General features: G+C 41.7%; 1 protein-coding gene across 1 annotated transcript; it reads left to right on the forward strand.

Annotated features, from left to right (window-relative positions):
* The first annotated feature begins 12845 nt into the window (after positions 1-12845).
* Positions 12846-20821, forward strand: cdc25b (cell division cycle 25B). Its single transcript, XM_023799935.2, has 15 exons — positions 12846-13511; positions 13819-13901; positions 14080-14131; positions 15444-15485; positions 15799-15835; positions 16089-16190; positions 16968-17087; positions 17237-17371; positions 17471-17554; positions 17862-18032; positions 18162-18260; positions 18560-18622; positions 18850-18948; positions 19374-19619; positions 19960-20821. Exons 1-15 carry the CDS (start codon positions 13297-13299, stop codon positions 20098-20100), a joined length of 1689 nt encoding a protein of 562 aa, XP_023655703.1. The 5' UTR covers positions 12846-13296; the 3' UTR covers positions 20101-20821.
* Positions 20822-23428: the final 2607 nt, after the last annotated feature.

The raw sequence follows: 23428 nt of genomic DNA on the forward strand, positions 1-23428 counted from the left end.
TTTAATTAGGACCTTGCGATTATGCGCAATTTAAGAATCCCTGTTTCTCCATATCCATATGAAATTCATTTGATAACGACCGTTACTGCAAAACTGACCAAACTCTATTATGATACAGCAGAAAGGTTATAGTCACATTTTTTTTATATAACATTCTATATTTATGTGTTCTATAATTTCAGTTTGGCGAATTTTTTTGTATCATTTTGATGGTAATGCATTTTATATAACAAAAGTAACATGAAAGAAACGTTTGGTTGAGATGATTTATTGCTGTATGGGTCCCAGTCAGGCCAGTAACTTGTAGTATGTAATACATATTTAACCTCCTGAGACCCAAGGAAAAAAGTGTCCTTCAATTATAGGTTATTTGTCTCTGGAGGAAATAAGACATCTTACAATTTAGATTTTTTCAAATTTATTTTTATTTTTAATTTCACAGCATGTTCTCTTTAGTGTACAACAGGAATAAATACGTTTCCTTACATCAGTGAAAAGATAGATGCGAAAACAACATGTCCACTACAATGGACATAAATGAATGGGTGGGGTCTCAGGAGGATATTACCAAAGTATGCGCAGCTAAGGGAAATGTAGAAGTAGCTGTTAGTATTTCCATATAGCTGTCCCAGTGGGCTGGAAACAGCCTGTACAGTAACTTGCAGTTGATGGGGCATCTGAAACAGGCATCAAAACTGATTTGTTTTTCCAGGTCTTTTATTCATTCAGTCTTGTATGATGTACAATGATACACAACTGCAACATTTTTAAGCTAGTTGTCACATAGCAGTTGTCAGCCTGCTGATTGCTTCCCATTCTGACAGGCTGAGCAGACGGGAGCCCCCTGGTCGCCCCCCCTGTTCGCCCCCTGGTCGCCCCCCCCTGGTCGCCCCCTGGTCGTCGCCCCCTGGTCGCCCCCTGGGCCCTTAGTAGTTGCTTATTTCACTTATGTGTTGTGGCGTCCCAGCCTGTATATTCAATTACTAATCAAAATATGTATATGAATCTGATCAGTGAAACTCACTCAACCTACTTGATGCGTGTTGCTGAACCTTCCCAGAATTTTATAAATAAAACTTTTCAGAGCTGAGTTTTAACATAAGATACATACCAGAGGGAAATACAACATATAGTGCAACACTACACATAGGGTAAATGGAATATTTAGCAGAAAATTAATATAAATATATTAGTAGCATTTATAGAACAGTTTAACAAATGAAAATGATGTCCTCTTAATCACATGACCGGAGGTAGTTGGTAAAGAGGGGAAACTAAAAAGCATTTTATCATATTGCTACATCGTGCAAATATATACAAGATAATTTAACATAATTTAAACCTTTAACCTTATATAGTAGCTAACATACAAAAATACAAAATCAAAAGACATTCCTGGATGTGAGTGGCCAGTACTAACAGTGTGTTCTGCTCATAGGCTACATGCACACATGCAAACAGATCATTCATGAATCTAAGCGAAAATGCACCTCCGTACTATAATTCTCATGATTATCTATATACACACACACACTGCTCAAAAAAACTCTTTAATCAGAGTATGGCATCAAGTCAATTAAACTTCTGGGATTTTGATCTGGTCGGTTAAGTAGCAGAGGGGGTTGTTAATCTATTTCAGCTGCTTTGGTGTTAATGAAATTAACAACAGTTGCACTAGAGGGGCAACAATGAGACGACCCCCGAAACAGGAATGGTTTAACAGGTGGGGGCCACTGACATTTTTCCCTCCTCATCTTTTCTGACTGTTTTTTCACTAGTTTCGCATTTGGCTACAGTCAGTGTCACTACTGGTAGCATGAGGTGATACCTGGAGCCTACAGAGGTTGCACAGGGAGTCCAACTCCTCCAGGATGGTGCATCAATACGTGCCATTGCCAGAAGGTTCGCTGTGTCTCCCAGCACAGTCTCAAGAGCATGGAGGAGACTCCAGGAGACAGGCAGTTTCTCTAGGAGAGCTGGACATGGAGCCATGGAGAACATTATGCTGCCTGTAACATTGTTCAGCATGACCGGTATGGTGGGGGGTCAGTGATGGTCTGGGGAGGCATATCCATGGAGGGACACACAGACCTCTACAGGCTAGACAACAGCACCTTGACTGCCATTAGGTATCGGGATGAAATCCTTGGACCCACTGTCAGACCTTACGCTGGTGCAGTGGGTCGGTCGATGTTGTCAGGCATGCATACAAGCATGTGGGAGCCATACAAACTACTGAGTACGGTTTTGAGTTGCTGCAATGAAATTTCCACAAAATGAACTAGCCTGCCGCATCATTTTCACTTTGATTTTCAGCGTGTCTTTGAGTTCAGCCCTCTGTAGGATCATCATTTTCATTTGCATCCTACAATGTGGCATCCTTTTGTTTTAATAATAATAATAATAATTGATACTTTATTGTCCCCGTGGGAGAATAGTTTTTACGCCTCCCTCAACTTGCTCTTTGTAGAGTAAGTTGGCCATGAAGGGCAGCCACCCATAGCAGCGCCCAGGGAGCTGGGGGTTAAGGGCCTTGCTCAAGGCAGAAACGTGGTCCTCCTTGATGCACTGCTGGAAGGTAACGGAATCACAGGAGGCGTGGCCTCCTCGCTGCTGCTGGCTGCCTGATCCTGCTCTTCATTGCAGTGGTCCAGCTGCTAATTACTCTAGGGGGAATATTATGACATCATAACTGACTAACATGAATACGTGCAGTGCATCTGACCAAAAATGGAAACTTAGCTTGACTGACACGCACTGCAATGGCAGTGGTGGATCTGAGAGATCCTGGGCTCACCCATTCACCGTTCATGGTGAGCCCTATGGTACGATATAACGGTAGTGTCTGACAGATATGTGTGTGTATGGTTAGATCAATTGGAGGATCGGGTCATTTAAAAACTGATTTAAAAAATGTAATTGAGTCTGATGTGTGATTTTGCTGCCAAGTGAATTACTGGACTAGCCTATATGATTTTTGCTGGCCCACCAACACTATGATTTCTGGCTCTGCTATTGCCAAGCCCAAATAGTGCCTATAAACCTAACATTAGTGCATTATCAACGAGGTTTTATAACAGCTGAGGCCAAATTAATATCGAAGTCTTGATGTTTTGAATGGAGTTTAAATTATGTATATTTAACTGATGATATTAAACTATATTATAGGCTATTTCTGTTGGTTTAATTCATTTATTAAACATATTTATTATTTATTTCAAAATAATATAATATTTAAATTGAAATGCTCTATCACAGGCTGGAGCAGTAATGTAGTATGCTACTGTATTTTGGGATTACTGCCATATTTTGAATCCTTGATAACAAAATTATCTGTGGAGGTTGGGGGTGATGATCCTCCATGACAGAAACCAGAATAGTGTTGCTTTTGAAAATCCTGTATTCCGGGGTTTTACCCAATTCTGGTCCAGTCTGCAATACAGTTTGCAGATTTCCCTGCTTAAACACACCCACTAAACCTGGTAATTAGCTGATTAAGATGACTGAGCAGGGAAATCTGCGAACGGTGTTGCAGACTGACACTCTCGGACCGGAACTGGGGAACCCTGCCACGAACCTTTGTATAATATCTGGATGGTATGAAAAATAAGATAAATAAGCCTATTTTATGGTATCCTTTTAGTATCGATATTGAGGTACCATAGCTGGTATTAGTATCAGATTTTGGTATCGATCCATCTCTATTGGACATTGGTCATGCACTTCCTCAGTAGTAATGGGTGCAATACTTTGTTTTGTCCAACAGATGTCAGTGTCACACTCAGTTTAATAAGCTTCAAATAAGTGAAACATATTTTTTCCAGAATAAAGTGATTAAAATGTGTAGTGCTTCAGAAACCTTCATTTTGCTATTTGTAGTGTGGGAGAAATAGTTTACCTCTTTTTTCTGTCGGTCTTTTATAAAACTACATGTGAAAATCACAAGATTTCTTAAAGCCACAAACATCTGTTTTGTTCTGAGAAGCCTGAGTTCAGCCAATATCCTTATAAAAGCTCCCATGTTAATTAGTATTGTGTTAGGATGAGGAGTAGAAGGCTACAGAAATGATGAGCATCATGATCATTTCAAAATAGGAGTCTCACCACTATGAGGAAAGTAGATTATATAACATGAAGTGCGTACGAGAGCAACAAAGAGTTCCTCCCCATGGCTTCTGCAGAATGTTTCATGGGGGGGGTTCTAGTAATCTTAACAGCAATGGCTGGGCAAATACCACATGGGCTGTTCCAGAAAGAGGCTGCATGCATGTATGGCCAAAACAAAGCATGGAGGTGCTGTGGATAGTGCTGTTGTCTCACATCCCTGGACCCAGGGTTTGAGTGTCCGCCATAACTCTGTGTGTGTGTGTGTGTGTGTGTGTGTGTGTGTGTGTGTGTGTGTGTGTGTGTGTGTGTGTGTGTGTCCTGCGGTGGGTTGGTGCCCCATGCTGGGTTGTTCCCTGCCTCTCCGTGACCCTGAGCAGGACAAGTGGATACAGGAAATGGATGGATAAATAAAGTATAGAACATACAAATGTTTCAATTTAAGTGTGTTGGAACCTCACAGTGTATTTTCCAGAAAGGACATTCAGCTTGAAGGACCACAGATTTCCAGAAGGTGGCACCAAAACAACCACATCAGGGCAAATAAGAGGGTCTCACACCAGCCAGCCAGCGCATGTAACCTCAATTCAAGTGTAAATGCAGGGGTAAATGAAAGCAACTTGTATTATACAAAAATGATACATACAATCTACATATATGTCTGAAATATCATTTGTAGAATATCAGGGATTTATTAAATCGGCAAAGCCTTAGATGCCCAGGTGTTTATTTCACAAGTATTTCCCAATGTCTGAATTAACTTACAAAAGTAGTTTGAAATTATATAAAATACAACACAGATAATAAGGTGAAATGCAGAATTATATGAGCCATTTTGAAATGCATTATTAAGTATAAGCCCTCTGATAGGCTGGAATCCCATCTTATATCCCATGCATCCGGGATCCAGACCGACTACACTTCTGTACTGTAGAAGAAGTTAGGAGATGCATGAGATGTATGGATTACCATTACCCATTTTCCAGCAAAATATTAATTTGGCATTTCCTTTTATTAGAATAAAACCCCAATTTCTATGAGGGCATGCTGTACAACTGAGAAATAGGAAAACCGATCAACTGCCCGGAGACAGCCATACACATTTTATGTGAAATTCCCTAAGTCCCAGCAATTGATGATCAGTCTTATCACTGCCGTCATGTGTGTCTGTCCGTGATTCCTCACCATGTGTGTGTAACGTGATTCCTCACCGTGTGTGTGTAACGGAGGGGGCGTGGCCTCAGACAGGCTGGAGACGCATGACAAAGGCCAAAGGCACACATAAATTAACTGAGTGCTGCCTTTACTTAAACAATGATCTGGGCATCTGTTCAGTGCAGTGAAGTCAGTTTAAACTTTAAAGGTAGAGGAGCTACTGCCCCCCCATCCCTCACTCCACAACCAGTATCTGCTAGTAGTAGCTGCATGTAACTCATGAGTTACATCATTGAGGGATGCATGAGAAGAGAATGTAGGGAGGGTCATGCTATACAACGCTGTACATAATGTCCCTCTGTGTTCTCTATGTTGCAGTTCTTGTTATTGAATTGTCTTATTAGGTTCTGTTTTGTTATGCGGCTCCTGCTCCTGTATTACTTATGCTGGTAACTGTGCACTGTTTGGAAACTCAGCCCAGCCAGCCTTCTGCCTAACTGACTTCTTGATAGCTGTATGTTTGTAATGTTTGTATGTTGCTTTGGACTAAAGCATCTGCTAAAAAAAAAAAAATGTAAATTAGGTTCTAGGAAGTAAGGAGGAGCAGGGTCTCATTATGCTCTTTCAGAGGTATTCTGGGGGCCTGGTCCTCAAGAGTTACTGACCCATCACCCCAGCTGCAGAACAATCTTCCCTTTTTCCACTTCTAAGTCCTATGCGATCGTGTAATTGTTAAAGATTGGGTTTGCTCGGTATAAGGTTAACCACGAGTCAGGACCAGAACCTGTGGTGGTTGAGATGGATCTATGCTTTGGCTCCCTTAAGGAGTTGAATTCTTGTCCATTTAACTATGGGATTAATACTCCTGAAGAATGTACGTATCGACAAATAAGGGGAAATGTAAGCAGCCTTATAAGTATGTAGAATACCTGCTGGAATCTACCATTACAAGGATCAAAAGGCAGGAATGTTTGATTCAAAGAACCTTGAGTACCAATGTGAAAGCTGTGTTAATTGAAGTCAACATGAAACAATTACCTGTTATGCAAATAAGCCTAACTGTGACAACTCCCAAAGCAATCAACTGACATTGTCTTTTCCTTTCTTTCGAGGAACACACAGAGGTCACCACTTAACTCTGCATAAACTGGAATGCTTGTTATATTATACATATAATTGAACATAATTAGGTACTACTTAGTCTTGATGCTTCTCTCTGGTTATAAAAAATGCCATTTTGGAAGGGTCATTGTCTTTGTTGGACAGTCACTGCAAAAATGAAGACAAAGGAGCATTCTACTGATGTGAGAAACAAAGTCATTGAAATGCACAATGCAGGAAAAATATGGAAGATTTTGAATGTCCCGTTAAGTGCTGTTGGATCCATCATCAGAAAGCGGAAGGTTCATCACAGCACCAGACCCTTACCAGAAAACATGTCCCTCAAAACTAATCAGAGCAAGACTACGACTGGTGAGAGAAGACTACTAAAAATCCACCCGTCGCTCTCAGAAGTCTGCAGTGCTCTTTGGCTGAGGGACGGTGCATGGGTCCACAATATCAAGAACTCTCCATAAAATAGGCCTCTATGCGAGGGGAGCAAGAAGCCGTTCCTTAAGAACATCCACATAAGAGCATGTATGGCATTCCCTATAAAGTATGAGAAAGACCCAGTTAAGATGTGGGAGTAGGTTTTATGGTCAGGTGAGACTAAAATAGAACTTTTTGCCAGACTTCAAAGAGGTATGTGTGGTATTAAACTAACACTGACAGGCCTGTAGAAACACCATACCTACAGTGAAATATGGGGGTGGCACCATTATGTTGTAGGGATGCTTTTCATATGCTGGGACTGGGAATCTTGTCAGATTTGAAGGGACAATGGATGGACACAAATACCACAGAATATTGCAGGAGAACTTGTTCCAGTCTGCTATGAACCTATGGCTTGGGAGAAGATTCATCTTTCACCATGACAATGGCCCTAAGCATGAGGCCAAAGCGACACTGGAATGGCTCAAAAACAGAAAGGTGAATGTGCTGGAATGGCTGAGTCACAGCCCTGATCTTAACCCTATTGAGCATCTGTGGCACTATTAGAAAGCTGCTGCCCAGAGGTGCTGTCCCACCAACCTAGAGGACCTCTGTAAATTCTGCAGAACTTGTACATATTTACCACAAAAGAATTAAGGCTGTTATTGCAGCAAAATGGTTCTCAAATCTCAATAAAGTATTAATGTGTAGGGGTGGAATACTTATGCAAACACTAAATTCTGAATTTCAGTTAAATATCTACAGAAAATCTTTTTTTTTTTATTTTGGAAATGTACTGTTACACCATATGAGTTCACAATAAAATACTGAATGGACAAATATGTGTACAAATCTTTTGTCATGCAGAATATTATGACTTTCAAGGGGTTTGGCAAGTCACTGTAAATATGGGGTATGGGATTAATGCTTCAGCCACTTACCTACATTTATATATAAGGAGAAGGCAAAGGACACCAAAAAATAGAGTGATCTGTGCACCTCTTAAGAACACGAATCTCTTTTAATATGTGTGATACTTGAGGCATGAAAAGAAGTGGTGCTGTTATAGCCAGTCAATGAAAGTATTATTTGCCTAGGTTCTGGTAATCAGTTTGTGTCAATGTTTCAGGACATTGATCTATTTTTATGTAACATGCTTTAAGAATGTCGGGGTAATTTTTTTATTTCTGTGGCAGGTTGATCTTGGTATGTCACAATGAGAACTTACAGGCAGGCAAATGCTACTTTTACTTTTCAGTTAAGCATTTATATCTCCGATTGTGCCTAGCTAAAAGTGCATTCCACTTCTTATGTTCCTCTGCAATCTGTGAATTATAAGATGCCCTATTAAATGTGTATTTCAAGAAATATATTCATCACCTGTACAAATATTATGATGCTAGTCCTTAACCACATTGCAACATTGTGATACCTTTTTAAACCAAAGTTACTCTTGCAGCTTGGTTGCAAATGTTTACTTTCTGTACTTCCTCTTCCTTCACATTTTATAATATCCTTGCGAGAAATGTTTTCCATTGTTTTCCATTTCTTGCACTTCTCTTTGGAGTTTACACAAATATACCTTTTGTTGTATACTTGCTTTGGTACTGTGTAATGACAATAAAGCTGAGTTGAATTTACCAAAAGCTTACCAGTAATGTATCATAAACTTTACCCATTTTTCTATTTATAAATACATCACTCAATTCTGAGTTATTTTCGGAATCTTTTTGTGTATGGATGTGTTGAAATAATGCTGCAGTGTTGGTATTATCTCACACTGCATTTGCGACAAAAGTTCGAGTTCACAGCTGGATTGTAATCATAGTGGCGATATGAGGTGAATGTTTGGGTGGGGACTCAATAGGGGACCAGAGGAATATGACTGATATGAATTTGTACGTGGTGGGGTCCACTATGGATGGAGCAGGACATTACAAGATAGCAGACTATGATACATTTACAACAATTAACATCTGTGAGTGTACCTGCTAATAGCTTTGTTTGGAATCTCAATGGTCTCTATAGACCTGCAGGATGGTGCAGTCTCGCTTGAGAAACAGCAGTAAGCTAATCAAGGGAGGAGACGCTGGGGTTCTCTCTCCTGCTGGGAGGCCGGGACCTGGGTTGGGTCTGTGTTCTGGCATGCTTTCCGGGAGACATGGAAATGGGCTAATATGGAAATGCTAGAGACAAACGGTTCCCATTTTTCTCGCTTGGTTCCCAAGGTGTCTGGCCTTCAGAGATGGAAAGCAGACAGATTGTCAGAGTCGAAGAAGACCAAGTAGAAATCAACAGATTAAAAGATCAGCTAGACTCCCAGCCAGACTGGTTGAGTCAGATGGCTGAAATACTGACAGTTGTGCCTGTTAATAGAAGTACAGTATACGTATAACTTAAAGCCTTTCTTCTGTAATGCATAAAGAACAGCAAAGAAGAATTAATGATTCCACCAGGGCTATGGGGTTGTTTTTTCCTTACATCTCCACAGTTCAGTAAATAAATATTCCATTTCTAACATCGAGAAAAACACATTTTGGCAGCCGACGACTGCAACCCACAAGACGTATGCCTGCAAGTGCCTGAATAGTGTTTGAGTAAATCTTTGTTCCGGTTTCACATTGTGAATTTTTGTCATTCTGCTTGAGGATTTATAAAAAATTCTGTTAGAAATATATATTGAGAAACATTAAGGGTAAGGATCTGCTCCAACTTGCTTTTTATGACTTCCATATCCAGGAATTTTAAATCACTGGAATAATTGGTACATTGTGCCATCATAATGAAATCTCATTCAGCATAATAAGAAGCCCCTTAAAAAGTCTAGCCAAGTTGATTTGTTGTTATGCTTCTTGTTTCTGTGGCTTTCCTTCTGCAGTTCAAAACATTCAGTTAAATGACTCAGTATATCTAAATTGCTCAAAGTATGTGTTTGTGTTGGCTGTGTGTGCTCTGTGATCAACTAGAATCCCATTTGGGGTGATCTGTGCATCCTGGGATAAACTCCAGGCCCTATGGGACTGCGCTGGATACGGAGCAGAGAAGATGGTTGGATACACGGAATAATCAATGGATGTTAAATATGTCAGCCAGCAACCCAACTAAATAAACTTCTGGATGACAATTTGAATTGTGACAGACATGATCACTAAAAGACCACAGAGGACACTACCATTGGCACCAAACCAAAGAAACAACTCCAGCTGCTGACTGAAAATATCATGTACAAGGCCAAACACCCAAATACCCCACAGTGCTGTCGTGTCCCCAGGAGTCTGTCACTGGGGGCTTAAGGATAAGAATTCTCTACAAAACAAGATATCTTCAGGGCTCAAGGGCAGGAACACAAAGATGGATATCAGTGGCCCTTGGGGTGATGATTTCCCATGGTCATGGCAGAGAAGGCTGACTAATGTGCAGAGCCAATAACTGAGAAGATTGGCTGCCTAGTGGGAGGAACCTACAAGTCACACATGGAGGTGAAAGTCAATAGATTTCCACCTTCTTCAGCTGAGGATCTATGCACTTGAGGTGTGAAGAATGCGCCAGTTAACAGCAGTCATTATACTAAAGAGCAAAGTTGACTCTAATGGTAATAAAACAGGCTGATTCATCTTAATTATATCATGACCAAGGGAAGCAGATTAGGAGCTGGACAAATGAATTATTAAGTCCACGTGCAGAAAGTGTTCTAGACTCTGCAACATTATTAAATGTTTCAGGCCAGCCTCACTAGTTTTTACACTGTAGTTAGAATCAGGATCTTTATTGTTATTGTAAAAGTGCAACAAAATTGGATGCAGTCCCTTTCAGTGCAAAATGATCTTAAAAGGCAAATAAAAATTTTTATTAAAAAGCTACATCTCTAAATACAGTGTAAACATTATATATATATATATATATATATATCCACAGTGCATTATGCTGTAACTGTGGCAGTTGCGAGAAGTTGCACTGTCGTCCATATTGCACATGGAGATGAGGTAATGTATATGTAGACAGACATACATTGCAGTGGAGGCGCATATTATGCAGAGTGACAAGAGTTGCACAGTGAGAGATCATTCATTTCAGTTCATTGTCTATAACAGTGATGGCCCTGGGATATGTGCTGTTTTTCATGAGCCTTGATTGCTCTGTGCCACCTGCCTGAGGACATCAGTTCAAACAGGTGGAGTGCTGGATGTGAAGCGTCCTTCAGGGTGCTGCCGGTTTAATGGTGGAATTTAAGATTTAAGGCAGCAGATGACACGATGCTGTGCTTTAAAATGCTGGGTGGCCATTTGAATGTGTGGGTTTTTGCATGCTATGTAACACGTTTTTTTTTTACCACTTCAGCCCTTTCATGTGTTTTTAATGACATGACAAACACTTGGCTGCTAATGTGCTACGGTTAAATTACTCTTCTGGTATACTTTGCACTTACTGTATCCTTTTATAAAGATCCTGTAGAGCACCCAGTAAAACAATGTATACTCATGAATCCGTTTAGATGAAAATATATACTTCAGAGATAAGGTTACTAGACAGTAACCTGGATAATTGCTGCAGGCCTGCTTACTTGCAACAGATGACCTGAATCACTGAACTGACTCCTGTGTTAAGACATACCCTGCTGGCTAGGCAGATGGTAAGCGATCTTTAAAAAGACGGTCACTCACATCTAGGCCATCGTATTGTATTACTTTGCCCATTGTTTTAAAACATTTCCCTCATTACTGCGGAATAATGCTTCCATGGCACAAAAAAAAGAGCTTAGACAGTGTTTAATCAGATTTCGAAAACGATCAAATTTGTAACGAATAAACTACATATTTCCAAATCAGTTCATAAAAAAAATACAATTACTACTGGTTTATTTTCAAAGACATTTACAGGAAAAAAACGCCAATGAGACCTCACTCTCGTAAAACACGTTCACATGTTAAACATAGATGTAACTTTAATTTCACATTTTTTAACTTTCAACAGTACACAGGCAGAAAATACCGGACTCGAAATAATAATGTATCCTTTATGTTTTTTCCTCGCTGGTAGGAAAACAGTCCCTTCCCGCTCTTTTCTAAGCTAAATACAAATAGTTTTCTGGGTAGGAATGCAGTCCCCGAATCACCCGCAGGATCTGAAGCCCCGGGAGTGGGAGGAGGGTGCAGCCTAGCATTTCGTTAAAATGTCACAATGGCCTTGTGCTCTTTTCTAAAACCCAGATTGTCTTCATATAGTGCGCGAAGTGATCTTTGGTCTTTTACTTTCTACCCCCTTTTATGTCGGTGTACTAATTACAGTAGAAAACGTAACAGCAATATGCGTTGTTTAATAGAAAAATATAAAGGACTATTCAACATCTCAGTATAAAATAAAGCTAAAATATGATTTTTTGCAAATGACCTTGTTAGACTGCACATTTTTTTCGCGGCTGCATAATAAGAAAATGACAAAAACCGTTTGACTACCGCACCACCTATATTACTTTAAACTACGACCTGAAAAGGTTTACCAAAACGACAGTATGGATTTGTTATTTACTGGTTACTATTGTTCTTTTAGGTATACTTACTTGTCATTTACTTCAATTTTAAAACTCCCTCTCCTTTTTCAGTCTTTGTTGCGATTGTAATATGGGGGAGTTCAAAATTAATACGTATGCATATTATATTTGCAAGTTAAAATGTATTTAATAAAATATGCAGGCAAAATATTTAAATAAATATGTTGTGTATTTTTCACAGCTATATTTATTTATTTATAATGCGTCATTTTATTAGTTCGATTAATCAACATATGTACACTAGTACAATTCCATATGGTACATTCCATTTTGACTCGCAGCGTCTCTTTCTACAGCTTGATTGGCTAAGTTGTTTATGTGGGTGTTTCCTAAACTGTTCCGCGGGAAAAAAAGGTATTTCGCTTTTACGGAATTCTAAATTCAAAATATGTCATTGGTCAACATCCTTAAGCATCACGCTGACGAGAACATTTTCATTGGCTCACAGGCAATCCCGTTACTAATATGAGAGCCCCTCCCATAGAAACGCTTTTGATTGGATAGAGATATGGCTAAAGCGCAATTTAACGCCACCGATTGGTTATACAGATTGCCGCTTACTTACTTTGTGTTTTTGAAGATAAATAGAAAACGGAGGGCTGCATATATTTATATAGCAAGCTATATCGTCTAAGCCGGAAGAGGATTAGGGACGATGGTGGCGCGGGAGAGCTGTTTTGTTTGAGTTTGTTTCTTGTAGCCAGCATCATAACATGCTGGCTAACATACTTATACACTAATATATTACTCCTTGTAGTTTACTTCTCGGTCACGAATGGTGCCAGTTATTGTAGCTGTTTTTCAAGTCTCGAGCTCAATGTGATCAGCTAGCATTCGCTAACAGCTCCTGTTTGCTTCATCAACAAAGGCAGCTAATCGACCGGATACAGTTGCTCATTTTCCATCTATTCGGCGTCTTGGCTAAGTTCTGATATTTGTTTTTCGGTGAGCTGAAAATGGAGCTACAGCTGATCCACGGAGATGAGAGTCCTGTTACCAAAAACCCTGGTCGCAGCGGGAAAAATTGCAGAAGTAGACAGTCTTGTTCGCTCCTGGAAATAAAACCGAAAACCTCCCGGGGCAGCATGGATTCCTCTGCAGAGCATTTGACCGTGCTTTCCCCTGTGACTGACTTGGCCCTCAATATGACGCATCTCGCCGTTCTCGGAAGGTATTCAGACATGGAGCCTCGCCTGGGACTAGTGCTGTGGATTAGTGTTATCTGTACTGTGTAGTCGCATTGCAAAGTAGCGTGCAGGTTATAACTAGTTTACCTGGTTGAAACAACCGATAATTGTGAAAACCTGCTTTTTAACTGTAGTTGGGAGCATACCCTTCTTTTGCAGTTTACTTGACAGCACATTTGTACTATTACAGGGAAATCTCAAAATCCTCTCAGCTGTGAATATTCTTTTTCCAGACTGATGGGTCTGGAAAACAATTTAATGTGTATTTGTCTTTAACGTCTAACGTTGCAGCCAATGTGATACTCCAAAAAGAAGGAGAATCATGCCCATTACGAAAATCCCCTCGTTTGCCTCCGACACGTCCTCGGATGCAGGTACAGTCAATTCAAGTCTAGATTTTCAGATTAAGAAATGAAAATGTAACATTTACTGAAACATCGTCCGTGATGTGCAATGTGTATAAACCAAGGGTACTCATGGTAAGCAGTCATGGTGGAACCTCAGCTTCTGCAGGGTGGGGATCATGAGGAGTAATGTTTGTTCTCTTTGCAGGACTTGGAATGGACTTCTTCAGCCCGGTGGACCCAGACGACATTGGGGAAGTGTATGTGATATTTTCTTTGGCTACTCCCTGTGGTGATTTGCGAAGTCTTTTAAAGCTTGTATTGGGTGTCTGTTCCTGAGCTTGCACATGTAACATTGCTTATGTGAGGATTAACTCTTCAGACCTTGTGTTCGTTAAACAGATGTCTGTCTTGGTGGCTCACACAATGAGCTTTCAGGGGGTGCTTGCATAGGCAGCAGGTGCAGTAGCTAAGCTTTTAGAATCTGTGATCAAATAGTTTTGTTGCATTTGAAAGTCATTGGAAAATTTTGCATCTAATAGTAGCTGTCCCACTTAAAATTATGAAAGACCTGTTGAATTTTATATTCAGCTGTCAATTTTAAGTTGGGGTCTGAATGGTATGCTCTGAGGTCATGATTACGATTTTAATTTTAATTCTTTTGGAGGTTATATTGTGCTCCGCAAGTGTTTCCTCCCTGTCATCATTGTGGATGAAATTTTTGTAGGATGGTGTGTTTATGTTCGTAAAATTAATCACAAAAAAAAATTAACAATTTTAACAGAGCACAACAAACCCCCCCCCCCCCCCAAACTTTTTCATGAGTTTTGTGACTGACAGTGTGGCAGTTTGTCTGTACCAGACAAGCATTGTCTTTGAAGTTTTCGGCCTTTGCTGGCTGGCTGGTTGGTTGTGGACCCCTTACCTTTTCACTGCACTCTCCTTTTTGAAAACCCCTTTTGAATTGCTAGCTGTTCGCACACAAGAAGCACTGGGGCTCTTGAGGTACTTTTGATCGCTGGAGGCTGCCTGGGTGGCTGAACTCTTAATAGCCCCCTTTTGAGGGAATTCAAAAGACCATCTGCCCACAGTTCCACATTTGTGAGCTCCCCCTGCATCCCCCAGCTGCCGCCACCTTTGTTAGAGCCGCAGCTGAGACCAAAAGGTCGCACGTTTGGATCACGAGCGGGGCAGCTCCCCCCTGTGCCCTTGAAGCGATTACTTAACCTCATCAGTTGCTAAATGGCCTGAGCTATTGGGCTTTGATGACAATATATGGATTGTGATGATAATGTACTCTTACTTTTTTTTTTTTTATTGGAATCTTCCTGTTACATTTGTTCATTCTGTTTTTGTCCTTTGGATTTTGAATAGGACCAAATGAACAGGTTGTGTCTATAGAAATGCTTTTTGAATTGTGCAGATTATCTGTCTGGTTTAGTGAAGCCCGTTCAATATCACTCTTCATCCTTGGCCTACAGCTGTCTTGTTCTGTATGATAGAAATAGACATTTTCCATGTCCTTCCATTCCAAAGTTATTTGCTGATTGATTCTGCTCTTTGTTTTCACAGCTTTGAAAAACCTCTCATGGATAATGATTCTGCTGCTAATACGTAAGTGTTCTGAAATTTGTTTGAATAGTCTGTCTGCTCCCATTGTTTGGCAGTTCAGTTGGTCCTGGACATACCTCTCATTTGAGGATAAGACTTCCCTAGGATGTCTGTAGCTTTCCAGCTTATTGTCCTATTTTGAACGGTCCCTGTGCAAAGCAAGTTTCTTAGGCTGGTTCTATTGGACGGAACCCTTCCTCATAGCAGGGGTCATTGCACTTCACACTTATTATTCTGTTAATCCATTATGCTAATTTTATTTTAAAACAATGACTTAATACATGAGGCTGATTACTGTCCTCTTTCTTCACTTCAGCAACAAGATGCCAATCCGAAGAATCAACTCACTTCCAGTACGTGTATAACAATTCTGTTTTAATCAGTGCAGTTTCAGTTCAATAGGCTTATTGTTTGTAGGACTATATTCAATCTCAATGTCTGAAGATGTTTATGGATTTAACTTTCAGTTCATCTGGTCTTTGATCACTGATTTCTAAGTAACTAGGCTGATATGTGTATTAAAAGCCTCTGCATGTCTGTCTCCCTGTTCCTGCCTGGAGGTTCCTTTCCAAACCTGTGATCACTGGTTCTCTCTTCCATATACAGATGTTAACATTCAGTCCCATTGCAAAAGGAAAAGACCCAGAGCACTGTAGTCATCAGACCGTGGCCATTGCTGGGCAAAGCAACAAGGAGAATGTACCTGATGTAAGTCCATTTCTCATGGGTCTTCTGTTCCCTGTTTATGTCCTAAACACAGCTTGCACATTTTTATACTGTGACCTGCCAGTTTTGAGCTCAACTTTGTAATTCAATAATTGTCATCATATTGCAAGGAGTCTGTAATTTCCTTTCATCGCACTGGTTTTTCCAGTGGCGTGTACATCATGAGAATTGGCAGCTCCATCGCACTGGTTTTTCCAGTGGCGTGTACATCATGAGAATTGGCAGCTCCATCTTCCTGGTTGTCCTGTTCTTTTACCTTCATCTTTTTTTGAGACATATTCTTTTACGACGCAGTTCTCATTTTACCAAAATGGGACTAATTTGGTCATTTACTTTCCCAATGAAAGTTCAGGCTTGATTTTGCGCAAGAATCCTTTCTTTCCCTTGCAGTCCGTGGTATTTCTCACCAACACCAAATCTTCTTAAGCATCTGTACTCTTCCTCTCCTATAGACATTTCAGGTTTTAATACCAAAGCGTTACCCATTTATTTTTGTGTATTTATGGGTGGAATCACACTTCCACAGTGTGTCGGTTCGTCGCCATCCTTAAATAACCAAATGACACGCTGTTGTCAATGATCATAGTTTGCTGTGACTGTTGTGCGAGTCTGTTTTGCTGGTTGGTGTCATTAGGTGCCTTGTCTGTTCCCCCATCTGGCTGCCTACAAAGTCTTTACCCCTGTTACGGGCCGGTATAGATGCTTGTCTCTGTTACCCAGAAGCTGGTTTACATGACCTTCCATTCCTTTTCCTCCCAGGAGGTCTTTGAGTTCAAGAAACCTACCCAGCCTGTATCCCGCTGCTATTCACGGCCCCTACCTGGTGCCAGAGGCCGGGAAATGTTCTCCCGCCGTCCCAACTCTGCTCCAGCACTCATGGTATGTGTGGCCTCTTAGCTGGTCATGCACTGGAGTTGTGCTGGAACTTCATGGCCCATTAAGAAAACTGTTTATTAACTGCTGCAGAAATGAGACTCTTCATGCCCGATGGCTTTGTGTATCTCACCTGGCATTCTCTTCCACTCCAGCTGTCCCCTGAGCCTACAAGGCAGCTGTACCCACCGGATGATTGCAGTCCTGTGATGCTCCGCCATTCCTCTCTCACCTGTTCCTTCAATGATGATGACGATGGCTTCCTTGAGATCCTGGACAGTGACCCGGTGGTAAGTCTTAAAGTGCATATATACACGTAATCACTCTTGTTCCTGGTCTGGTGGGTCATCTCATGTTCCTAGTGATGAATGCATCTCCTCGTTCTCCAGAGTGACTCGGACATGCCCTTGGGGATGGCCAGCCTGCTCACCGCTCCCCTGGTGGCTGGAGAAGCAATGGACAATTTTGCATCGGTAAGAATCAAGTTTGTCTGCCTGCTGACAATGATGACTGTAGATGATCCTAAAAGGAAATTCTGATCTACCAAACTGGGTAGCCAGTAAACTTTTATACTGTTTTATATAGATTATAATTCTTAAGTCTTTTGAGGACTACAAGTCAAATTGATATTAAGGTGTAACTTGGTCGGCATTTGTTTATTTCTACATTGACAGTCCCCAGGTTAATCTGCTTTGAGGCTGTTAACTCCTGGCAGTAATGACCCTCTTATCTGTTCATAACTAATTTTCTTTTTCCCCTTTTCCCCCTCTGCCTGTCCAGCCCATGTCCTGTCGTCCTCGTGGCTTATTCCGCTCGCCCTCGCTCCCGTCGAGCACACGCCCTGTCCTGAAGCGAGCAGATCGCCCCGGTGATGACATTGCACCTGTTAGGGTGAAAAGGCGGCGCAGTATGGCGGGGTCACCCCGGACCTCTGAGGAGGAAGAGCAGCTGGTCTGTACCAATGCCGGCTGATGTCTGTCACTTGTGTAAACTGCTTCTGTGAACCTTGAAGGGGAGGAAGCAGTTATATTCCAGTGGTGTTTGCTTTCTGCTTAAGTTGGACTCTCCGTCTCCTTACAGGCTTGTCGGGTGGTTCAGAGGTCAAAGTCCTTGAGCCAGGTTGAGATAGAGAAATTGCTGGATGACGATGCCCATGAGCTGATAGGAGATTTCAGTAAGGTATGCTGGATCCTGAGGAGCTCTGAGGCCGCCCTCTCCGCGCCTCTGTCCTTCTGGGGAATGCTAACACACATACCTTTATGTAAATCGCTGTGTTATTGGGCTGACTGAAAAATCCCCCCCATGTCCTGAAATCCAATTTATAAGATCCTTTGTTGGCTGCCTTAGGCCATTCCAAGCTAATTGCAGGGTATCCATACACCATTTATTCGATTTTAATCCCTCGCATGTTCCTACTCGCTAATCCACCTAGCGCTGTTTTGTCCCTTTCACAAACCCTCCTGTGCCTTTCTCTGCAGCGATTTGTCCTGCCAACTGTGGAAGGAAAACACCAAGACCTGAAATACATCACAGTGGAAATGGTGAGAGCGCCTCTCGACATCTGCTCACAAGTCCAGCACTCCTCAATGACCTAGACTGCAGCCCCCGCTAAGGGGACGGTTCCCCGTAAATGGGATGATCAAGGGAGCCAATGCTGTGACCTAATGCTTAGTCTTGAGGGGCAAAAACCTCAAGGGGTCCTTCAAGCTGTTTGTAAAGTGGGGACAGTCCCAGGCTCTCTCACCTCTAAATATCCCTCATTCCTCAGATGGCGACCGCACTGGATGGGCAGTTTGACCATGTCGTGGAGCGCCTCATTGTCATCGACTGCCGCTATCCATATGAGTTTGAGGGCGGGCACATCAAGGTACAGCCGTACTGTCCTAGCCTATCAGATTTTAAGGATATGAACTCTACAACTGCACTTGTGACTGTTTATAAACTGGAATTCTTCGAGCACATTGAATCAAAGGCACTACTTTGGGATGAACATTATGGAGATGAGGTCTCCACCCATTTTAGGGCATCCAGGGGCATGTATTGGCTGATTTTGATCTCCCCCCCCATAATTTGCATCCATCATCCTTTTTGAGGTGCAAATGTGTAACTTGCTGATTTTAGGTTTAGGTTCAAGTCTCAAATCCTAATTTGATTTTTGCTTCCTAAATCTAGGTATCTTCCTCAAGTGACCTGCTTAGAGTTTTTGATTTGGATGCAGGGCAGTCAGATTCTGTAACTTCTCATCTGCTTGTTGTTGATTTGTTGTTTTGACCTCTGATGTCCCTCTCCCAGGGAGCCATAAACCTGCACCAGGAGGAGGAGCTGGATGAGTTCTTCTTGAAGCAGCCCATTACCCCTTCCTGCCTGGACAAGCGCGTGCTGCTGATCTTCCACTGCGAATTCTCCTCTGAGCGAGGGCCGCGCATGTGCCGATACTTACGGGAACGCGACCGTCTGCTCAACCCCTATCCCAGCCTGCATTACCCTGAGCTCTATGTGCTCAAGGGTGGCTACAAGGAGTTCTACAAGGAATTTCAGGTCTGCTTTCTCGTTGTTGGCAAGTTAATGCTGCCTGTCGCTTATCCTGATCAGGGAGGGGTGGGTGGGTGAGGGGGGTTGCTGGAGCCTATTCAGGGAACATGGATAACAAGCCTCGGGTATGACTGGGACGAGATGCCAGATACCCAAGACTCTTTCTCTTCAGTCTGTTGACTAGCACCGACACTGGCCTACAAAAATTTTTCTGAACATTTGAGCGCTTGTAGCAGAATTTTGATTTGTCTTGGTTCTCACTTTTGCTCATTAACCTGAAGACACAAGTACAGCTTTTTGTTCTGTTAAGTAGTTTCACTGATGCCCTCTGATCTCCATGTTGCAGGCCCAGTGCGAGCCTCAGGCTTACAGACCCATGATTCACGAAGACTTCAAGGAGGACCTGCGGCGCTTTCGCCTGAAGAGCCGTACCTGGGCCGGGGAGCGCAGCAAGCGCGACCTGTACAGCAGGCTGAAGAAGCTGTGAGTCTCTGCCCACTGCAGCCCGGGTCGTGCCCCGACCTCATCGGATCTACCTGTATTTATTCTGCTGGAATCCCTGCCCCCCACTTTGTGGACTCGCCACCCCAGTATCGGCGTGAATTGGTCAGAGCACAATGGGTCACTGCCAACATGACTTTAACTGTTCCCCTCATTGCTAACCTGTAAGTGCTGACTATACTAATGTCAAGTGTTCAGGTTTAGACTATTAAATAGAGACCTGGTTCTTGCTTTTGGTTGAAGCACTTAATTTTCAGATGGTGTTTTATATAAAGATGGTGGAAGATGACTGTTTGGTCCTGCCCTGATATCTGAGAATTTTCAAGGGAAGCTGTGTTTGTGAGTTGTGCGAGTTGAACCGCAAGTTGAATTGTAGGTTTATATCTTTAATGTGTTTGGGAATGTTCCTGTCTCTCAGAATTAGACTGACTGTTTCAGATCAGGCCCGAATGGTTTCATTTGGAAGTTTTAAATTTTTTAAAATTTTATTTTTTAAAATTGTAATCAAGACTTTATGGGCGTCTCCCTGTATGTTAACGACCAAACTTCAGGATGCACATTGCAGCTCGGATCAGTCTGATCTAAGATACCATGTCTGTTGCTCCTGAAGTTGTCATATGATGTTCTGCCGTTACAGTCCATGAGTTTTAAGTGTCACTGCCACCCAATTGTTTTATATATATATATATAAACTTGAATTTTACCTATGCTGTGTTGTCCTTGTTTCTTTCTGCTTTAATACCACTCCCTCGCTGAGGAAGACTGTTTTTTATAATACTGGATGGGGCAGTTGGTTGTGCGTGTTTTTTTTTTTTTTTTTTTTTTTTTTTTTTGGGGCGGGTGTGGCAACCGGTCTATTACCACCACCACCACCCCCACATTAATACCTGGGTGGAGGACCCTTGGCGTTGGTTGGTAACACAGTCTATAGCAGTTAGGAAGCATTTTGTTATGAAAGTGCATCAATATTGGTATATGTGTGAATTTGTCAGTAAACTGAACATTTTATGCCCTTTAAGTTGTGGATAAAAAGCCCTGGATCGTTGCTTTGAGATCTGATAAGTGGCTTGCATAGTACAATTTATCGAACCTTATCAGTCTGCATAGAGCAGAAGTTAAACTGACACCAAGTGGTGCCTCCACAAAGTGCCTTGCTCTGGATTTGTGGTCATAGTTGAACATTTATTGCTTTTCAGTCCAGTCTCCCTTGTCACAGTTGCTTCCTAGACATCTGCCAGTCTTGCATTCCAGGCACCACCCACACACCCCCTCAGGCATGTGGATGCTGGTCAGGTTTACACGCCACAACAGCTATGGCTTTAACTTATTCTTGCAGTTGTTGCAAAAGCATGGAACTGATCAATATGGAACTTGGAGGCCTATTGCCAAAAGATCCAAGTAAACCATCTGTTGCTGCCAACTTTATTTGCATCTGGATGGGGGTGTGCTGCTTGTGCCTGTTTCTGTTAAAGGGGGCTGCATTTATGCACCCCTATGGGCAATTGCAGTGTAACGTGCTCTCCGCCCTGCCATCGCCAATGATTTACGCCGACCTCAGACTCTCCAAGCCCCTCATTCCTACTAACTGCCGTGCACGACAGACCGGCTTTAACATGAAACTGCAAACCCTCTAAAGTTACAGATGTAAGCTGACCAATTTGACTACTAAATAAGCCTGTTTTGATCATTTGCTATTTATAAATACAGTAGGCCTAATTTAAGATGGTGTTGTGTTTTGGTTTGTTTGACAGGAACAATGTATATTAATAACACTGCATTTTTGCATTTTTTTAGCATACATTTTTTTCTGTTCTCCCTTCTCAACACACAGATAAAATCATTACAAAAATCAATCAATAAAAGAAAAATTAACACTGATCTCCTTGATGTATTATATACAACTGAAAAACACACATTTATGAAAAATCACAATACAAATCAATGCCAATTAAAACAGAAAACTATGGTCCTCTTCTAGTGTACATTAGTTTGATTACTTGGCAAATTCTTTGAGAGGAGGAAAAAAAGTAGCACTGTTCTGGTATAGTGTCACAGTCTTGTGGAGCTGTAACTGAAAAAGAATTTTGACCAAAATTGAGCAGAGAGAAATGCATGTCATAAATGGGTCAGATTGTGCAGGAAACAGAGTGGAGAAGCAGAAGTTGATGATGGCGGTTTCGTTTTGACTTGCTGGGTGTGTTCCCTTTATCTTTAGGGCTCCGGTTCCTGTCCTCTGAAGGTGTTTTCAGCAAATGATCTGTCACACCTAGTCTGCAGATCAAAAATAATTCAGTGGTGGCACAGTGTGGTTGATGCAACTGCAAGCTATGATTCTAACAGCCCTGTCATCTATTTTAACCCCTGACGTAACATTCCATGACAGATTTCCGCTTCACTTGGCAGGAACAGGACAAAATACTTCTGAGTGCTGCTTTTTAGCCTTTCGTCCAGTTTTTCAGAGCTCATGCCCTAATAGTTTGTGACAACACTGAAATTAACCTTGGGAATTTTTGAATTCTAATGTTCCTTAATGTAAGACAGGTTCCTGTCAGAGACCACAACTCAAACATACATCCTCTGACTAAAGGACATAAGTTCTTTGAAGTGGTTGACTGATAAGACATTTGTGGGGCTTGTGTGGCCGATAGACTGTGTAACAATGGCTTTTATGTCACTGCAGATGTTCCTGTCTGTCCCCTCTAAGACAGCTGTCCCTCCTTGTTCACCCATACCCCCATCTCCTTTTCCTGTCTCAAAACATGTGACTCAGTCTATCTCCCAGTCTGACTCTCTCTCTCTCTCTTTTTTTTTTTTTTTACCCGTTTCTCCTTTTGTTTCTCTCTCCTACAGATTAAACCCTGCTTACGATCCTCTATATATATGCTTTGTACTAACTCTCTCACTGAGGTTTGATTGAATCGACCGATCATTGCTGTTATGGTATGTCACTTACATTTTGAAAGTTTTCCGCAAAGAGGGTGCCTAAGCCGTAACATGCATCTTCCTCCAGTAACAGGAACAACCTCACTGGCTTCCAGTTTAGTCAGCGGCTCTGCTTTCCTGTCCGCCCCTTCAGCAGCCAGCCCTTTGGTGACACGTACAGAGCTCAGTGCGCCACAGAAGCTGTTTACCTTTAAATTTCAGTCCTTCCTGTTTGCCTCATAATAGCTCCTTTGTATCATCATTCCAAAAGCATTGGGCCCATGCATATTTATAGACAAATGAATGTCTGAATTTTGGCACACTTTGCCTCTTGAAGGCCGTTTTGGCTCATTGTTAAAGCCTTTCTGCTCACATGTGAAAGAAAGCTGCTG

Source organism: Paramormyrops kingsleyae, chromosome 12 (assembly GCF_048594095.1).
Source record: "Paramormyrops kingsleyae isolate MSU_618 chromosome 12, PKINGS_0.4, whole genome shotgun sequence".
NCBI classification, from domain to species: domain Eukaryota; kingdom Metazoa; phylum Chordata; class Actinopteri; order Osteoglossiformes; family Mormyridae; genus Paramormyrops; species Paramormyrops kingsleyae.

Coding starts and splice junctions, on each gene's coding strand:
- cdc25b (XM_023799935.2), top strand. CDS start 13,297: ATGGAGCTACAGCTGATCCACGGAGATGAGAGTCCTGTTACCAAAAAC. Junction 15,836..16,088: donor GAAGAATCAACTCACTTCCA/GTACGTGTATAA, acceptor TTCCATATACAG/ATGTTAACATTCAGTCCCAT. Junction 17,555..17,861: donor CAATGGACAATTTTGCATCG/GTAAGAATCAAG, acceptor CTGCCTGTCCAG/CCCATGTCCTGTCGTCCTCG.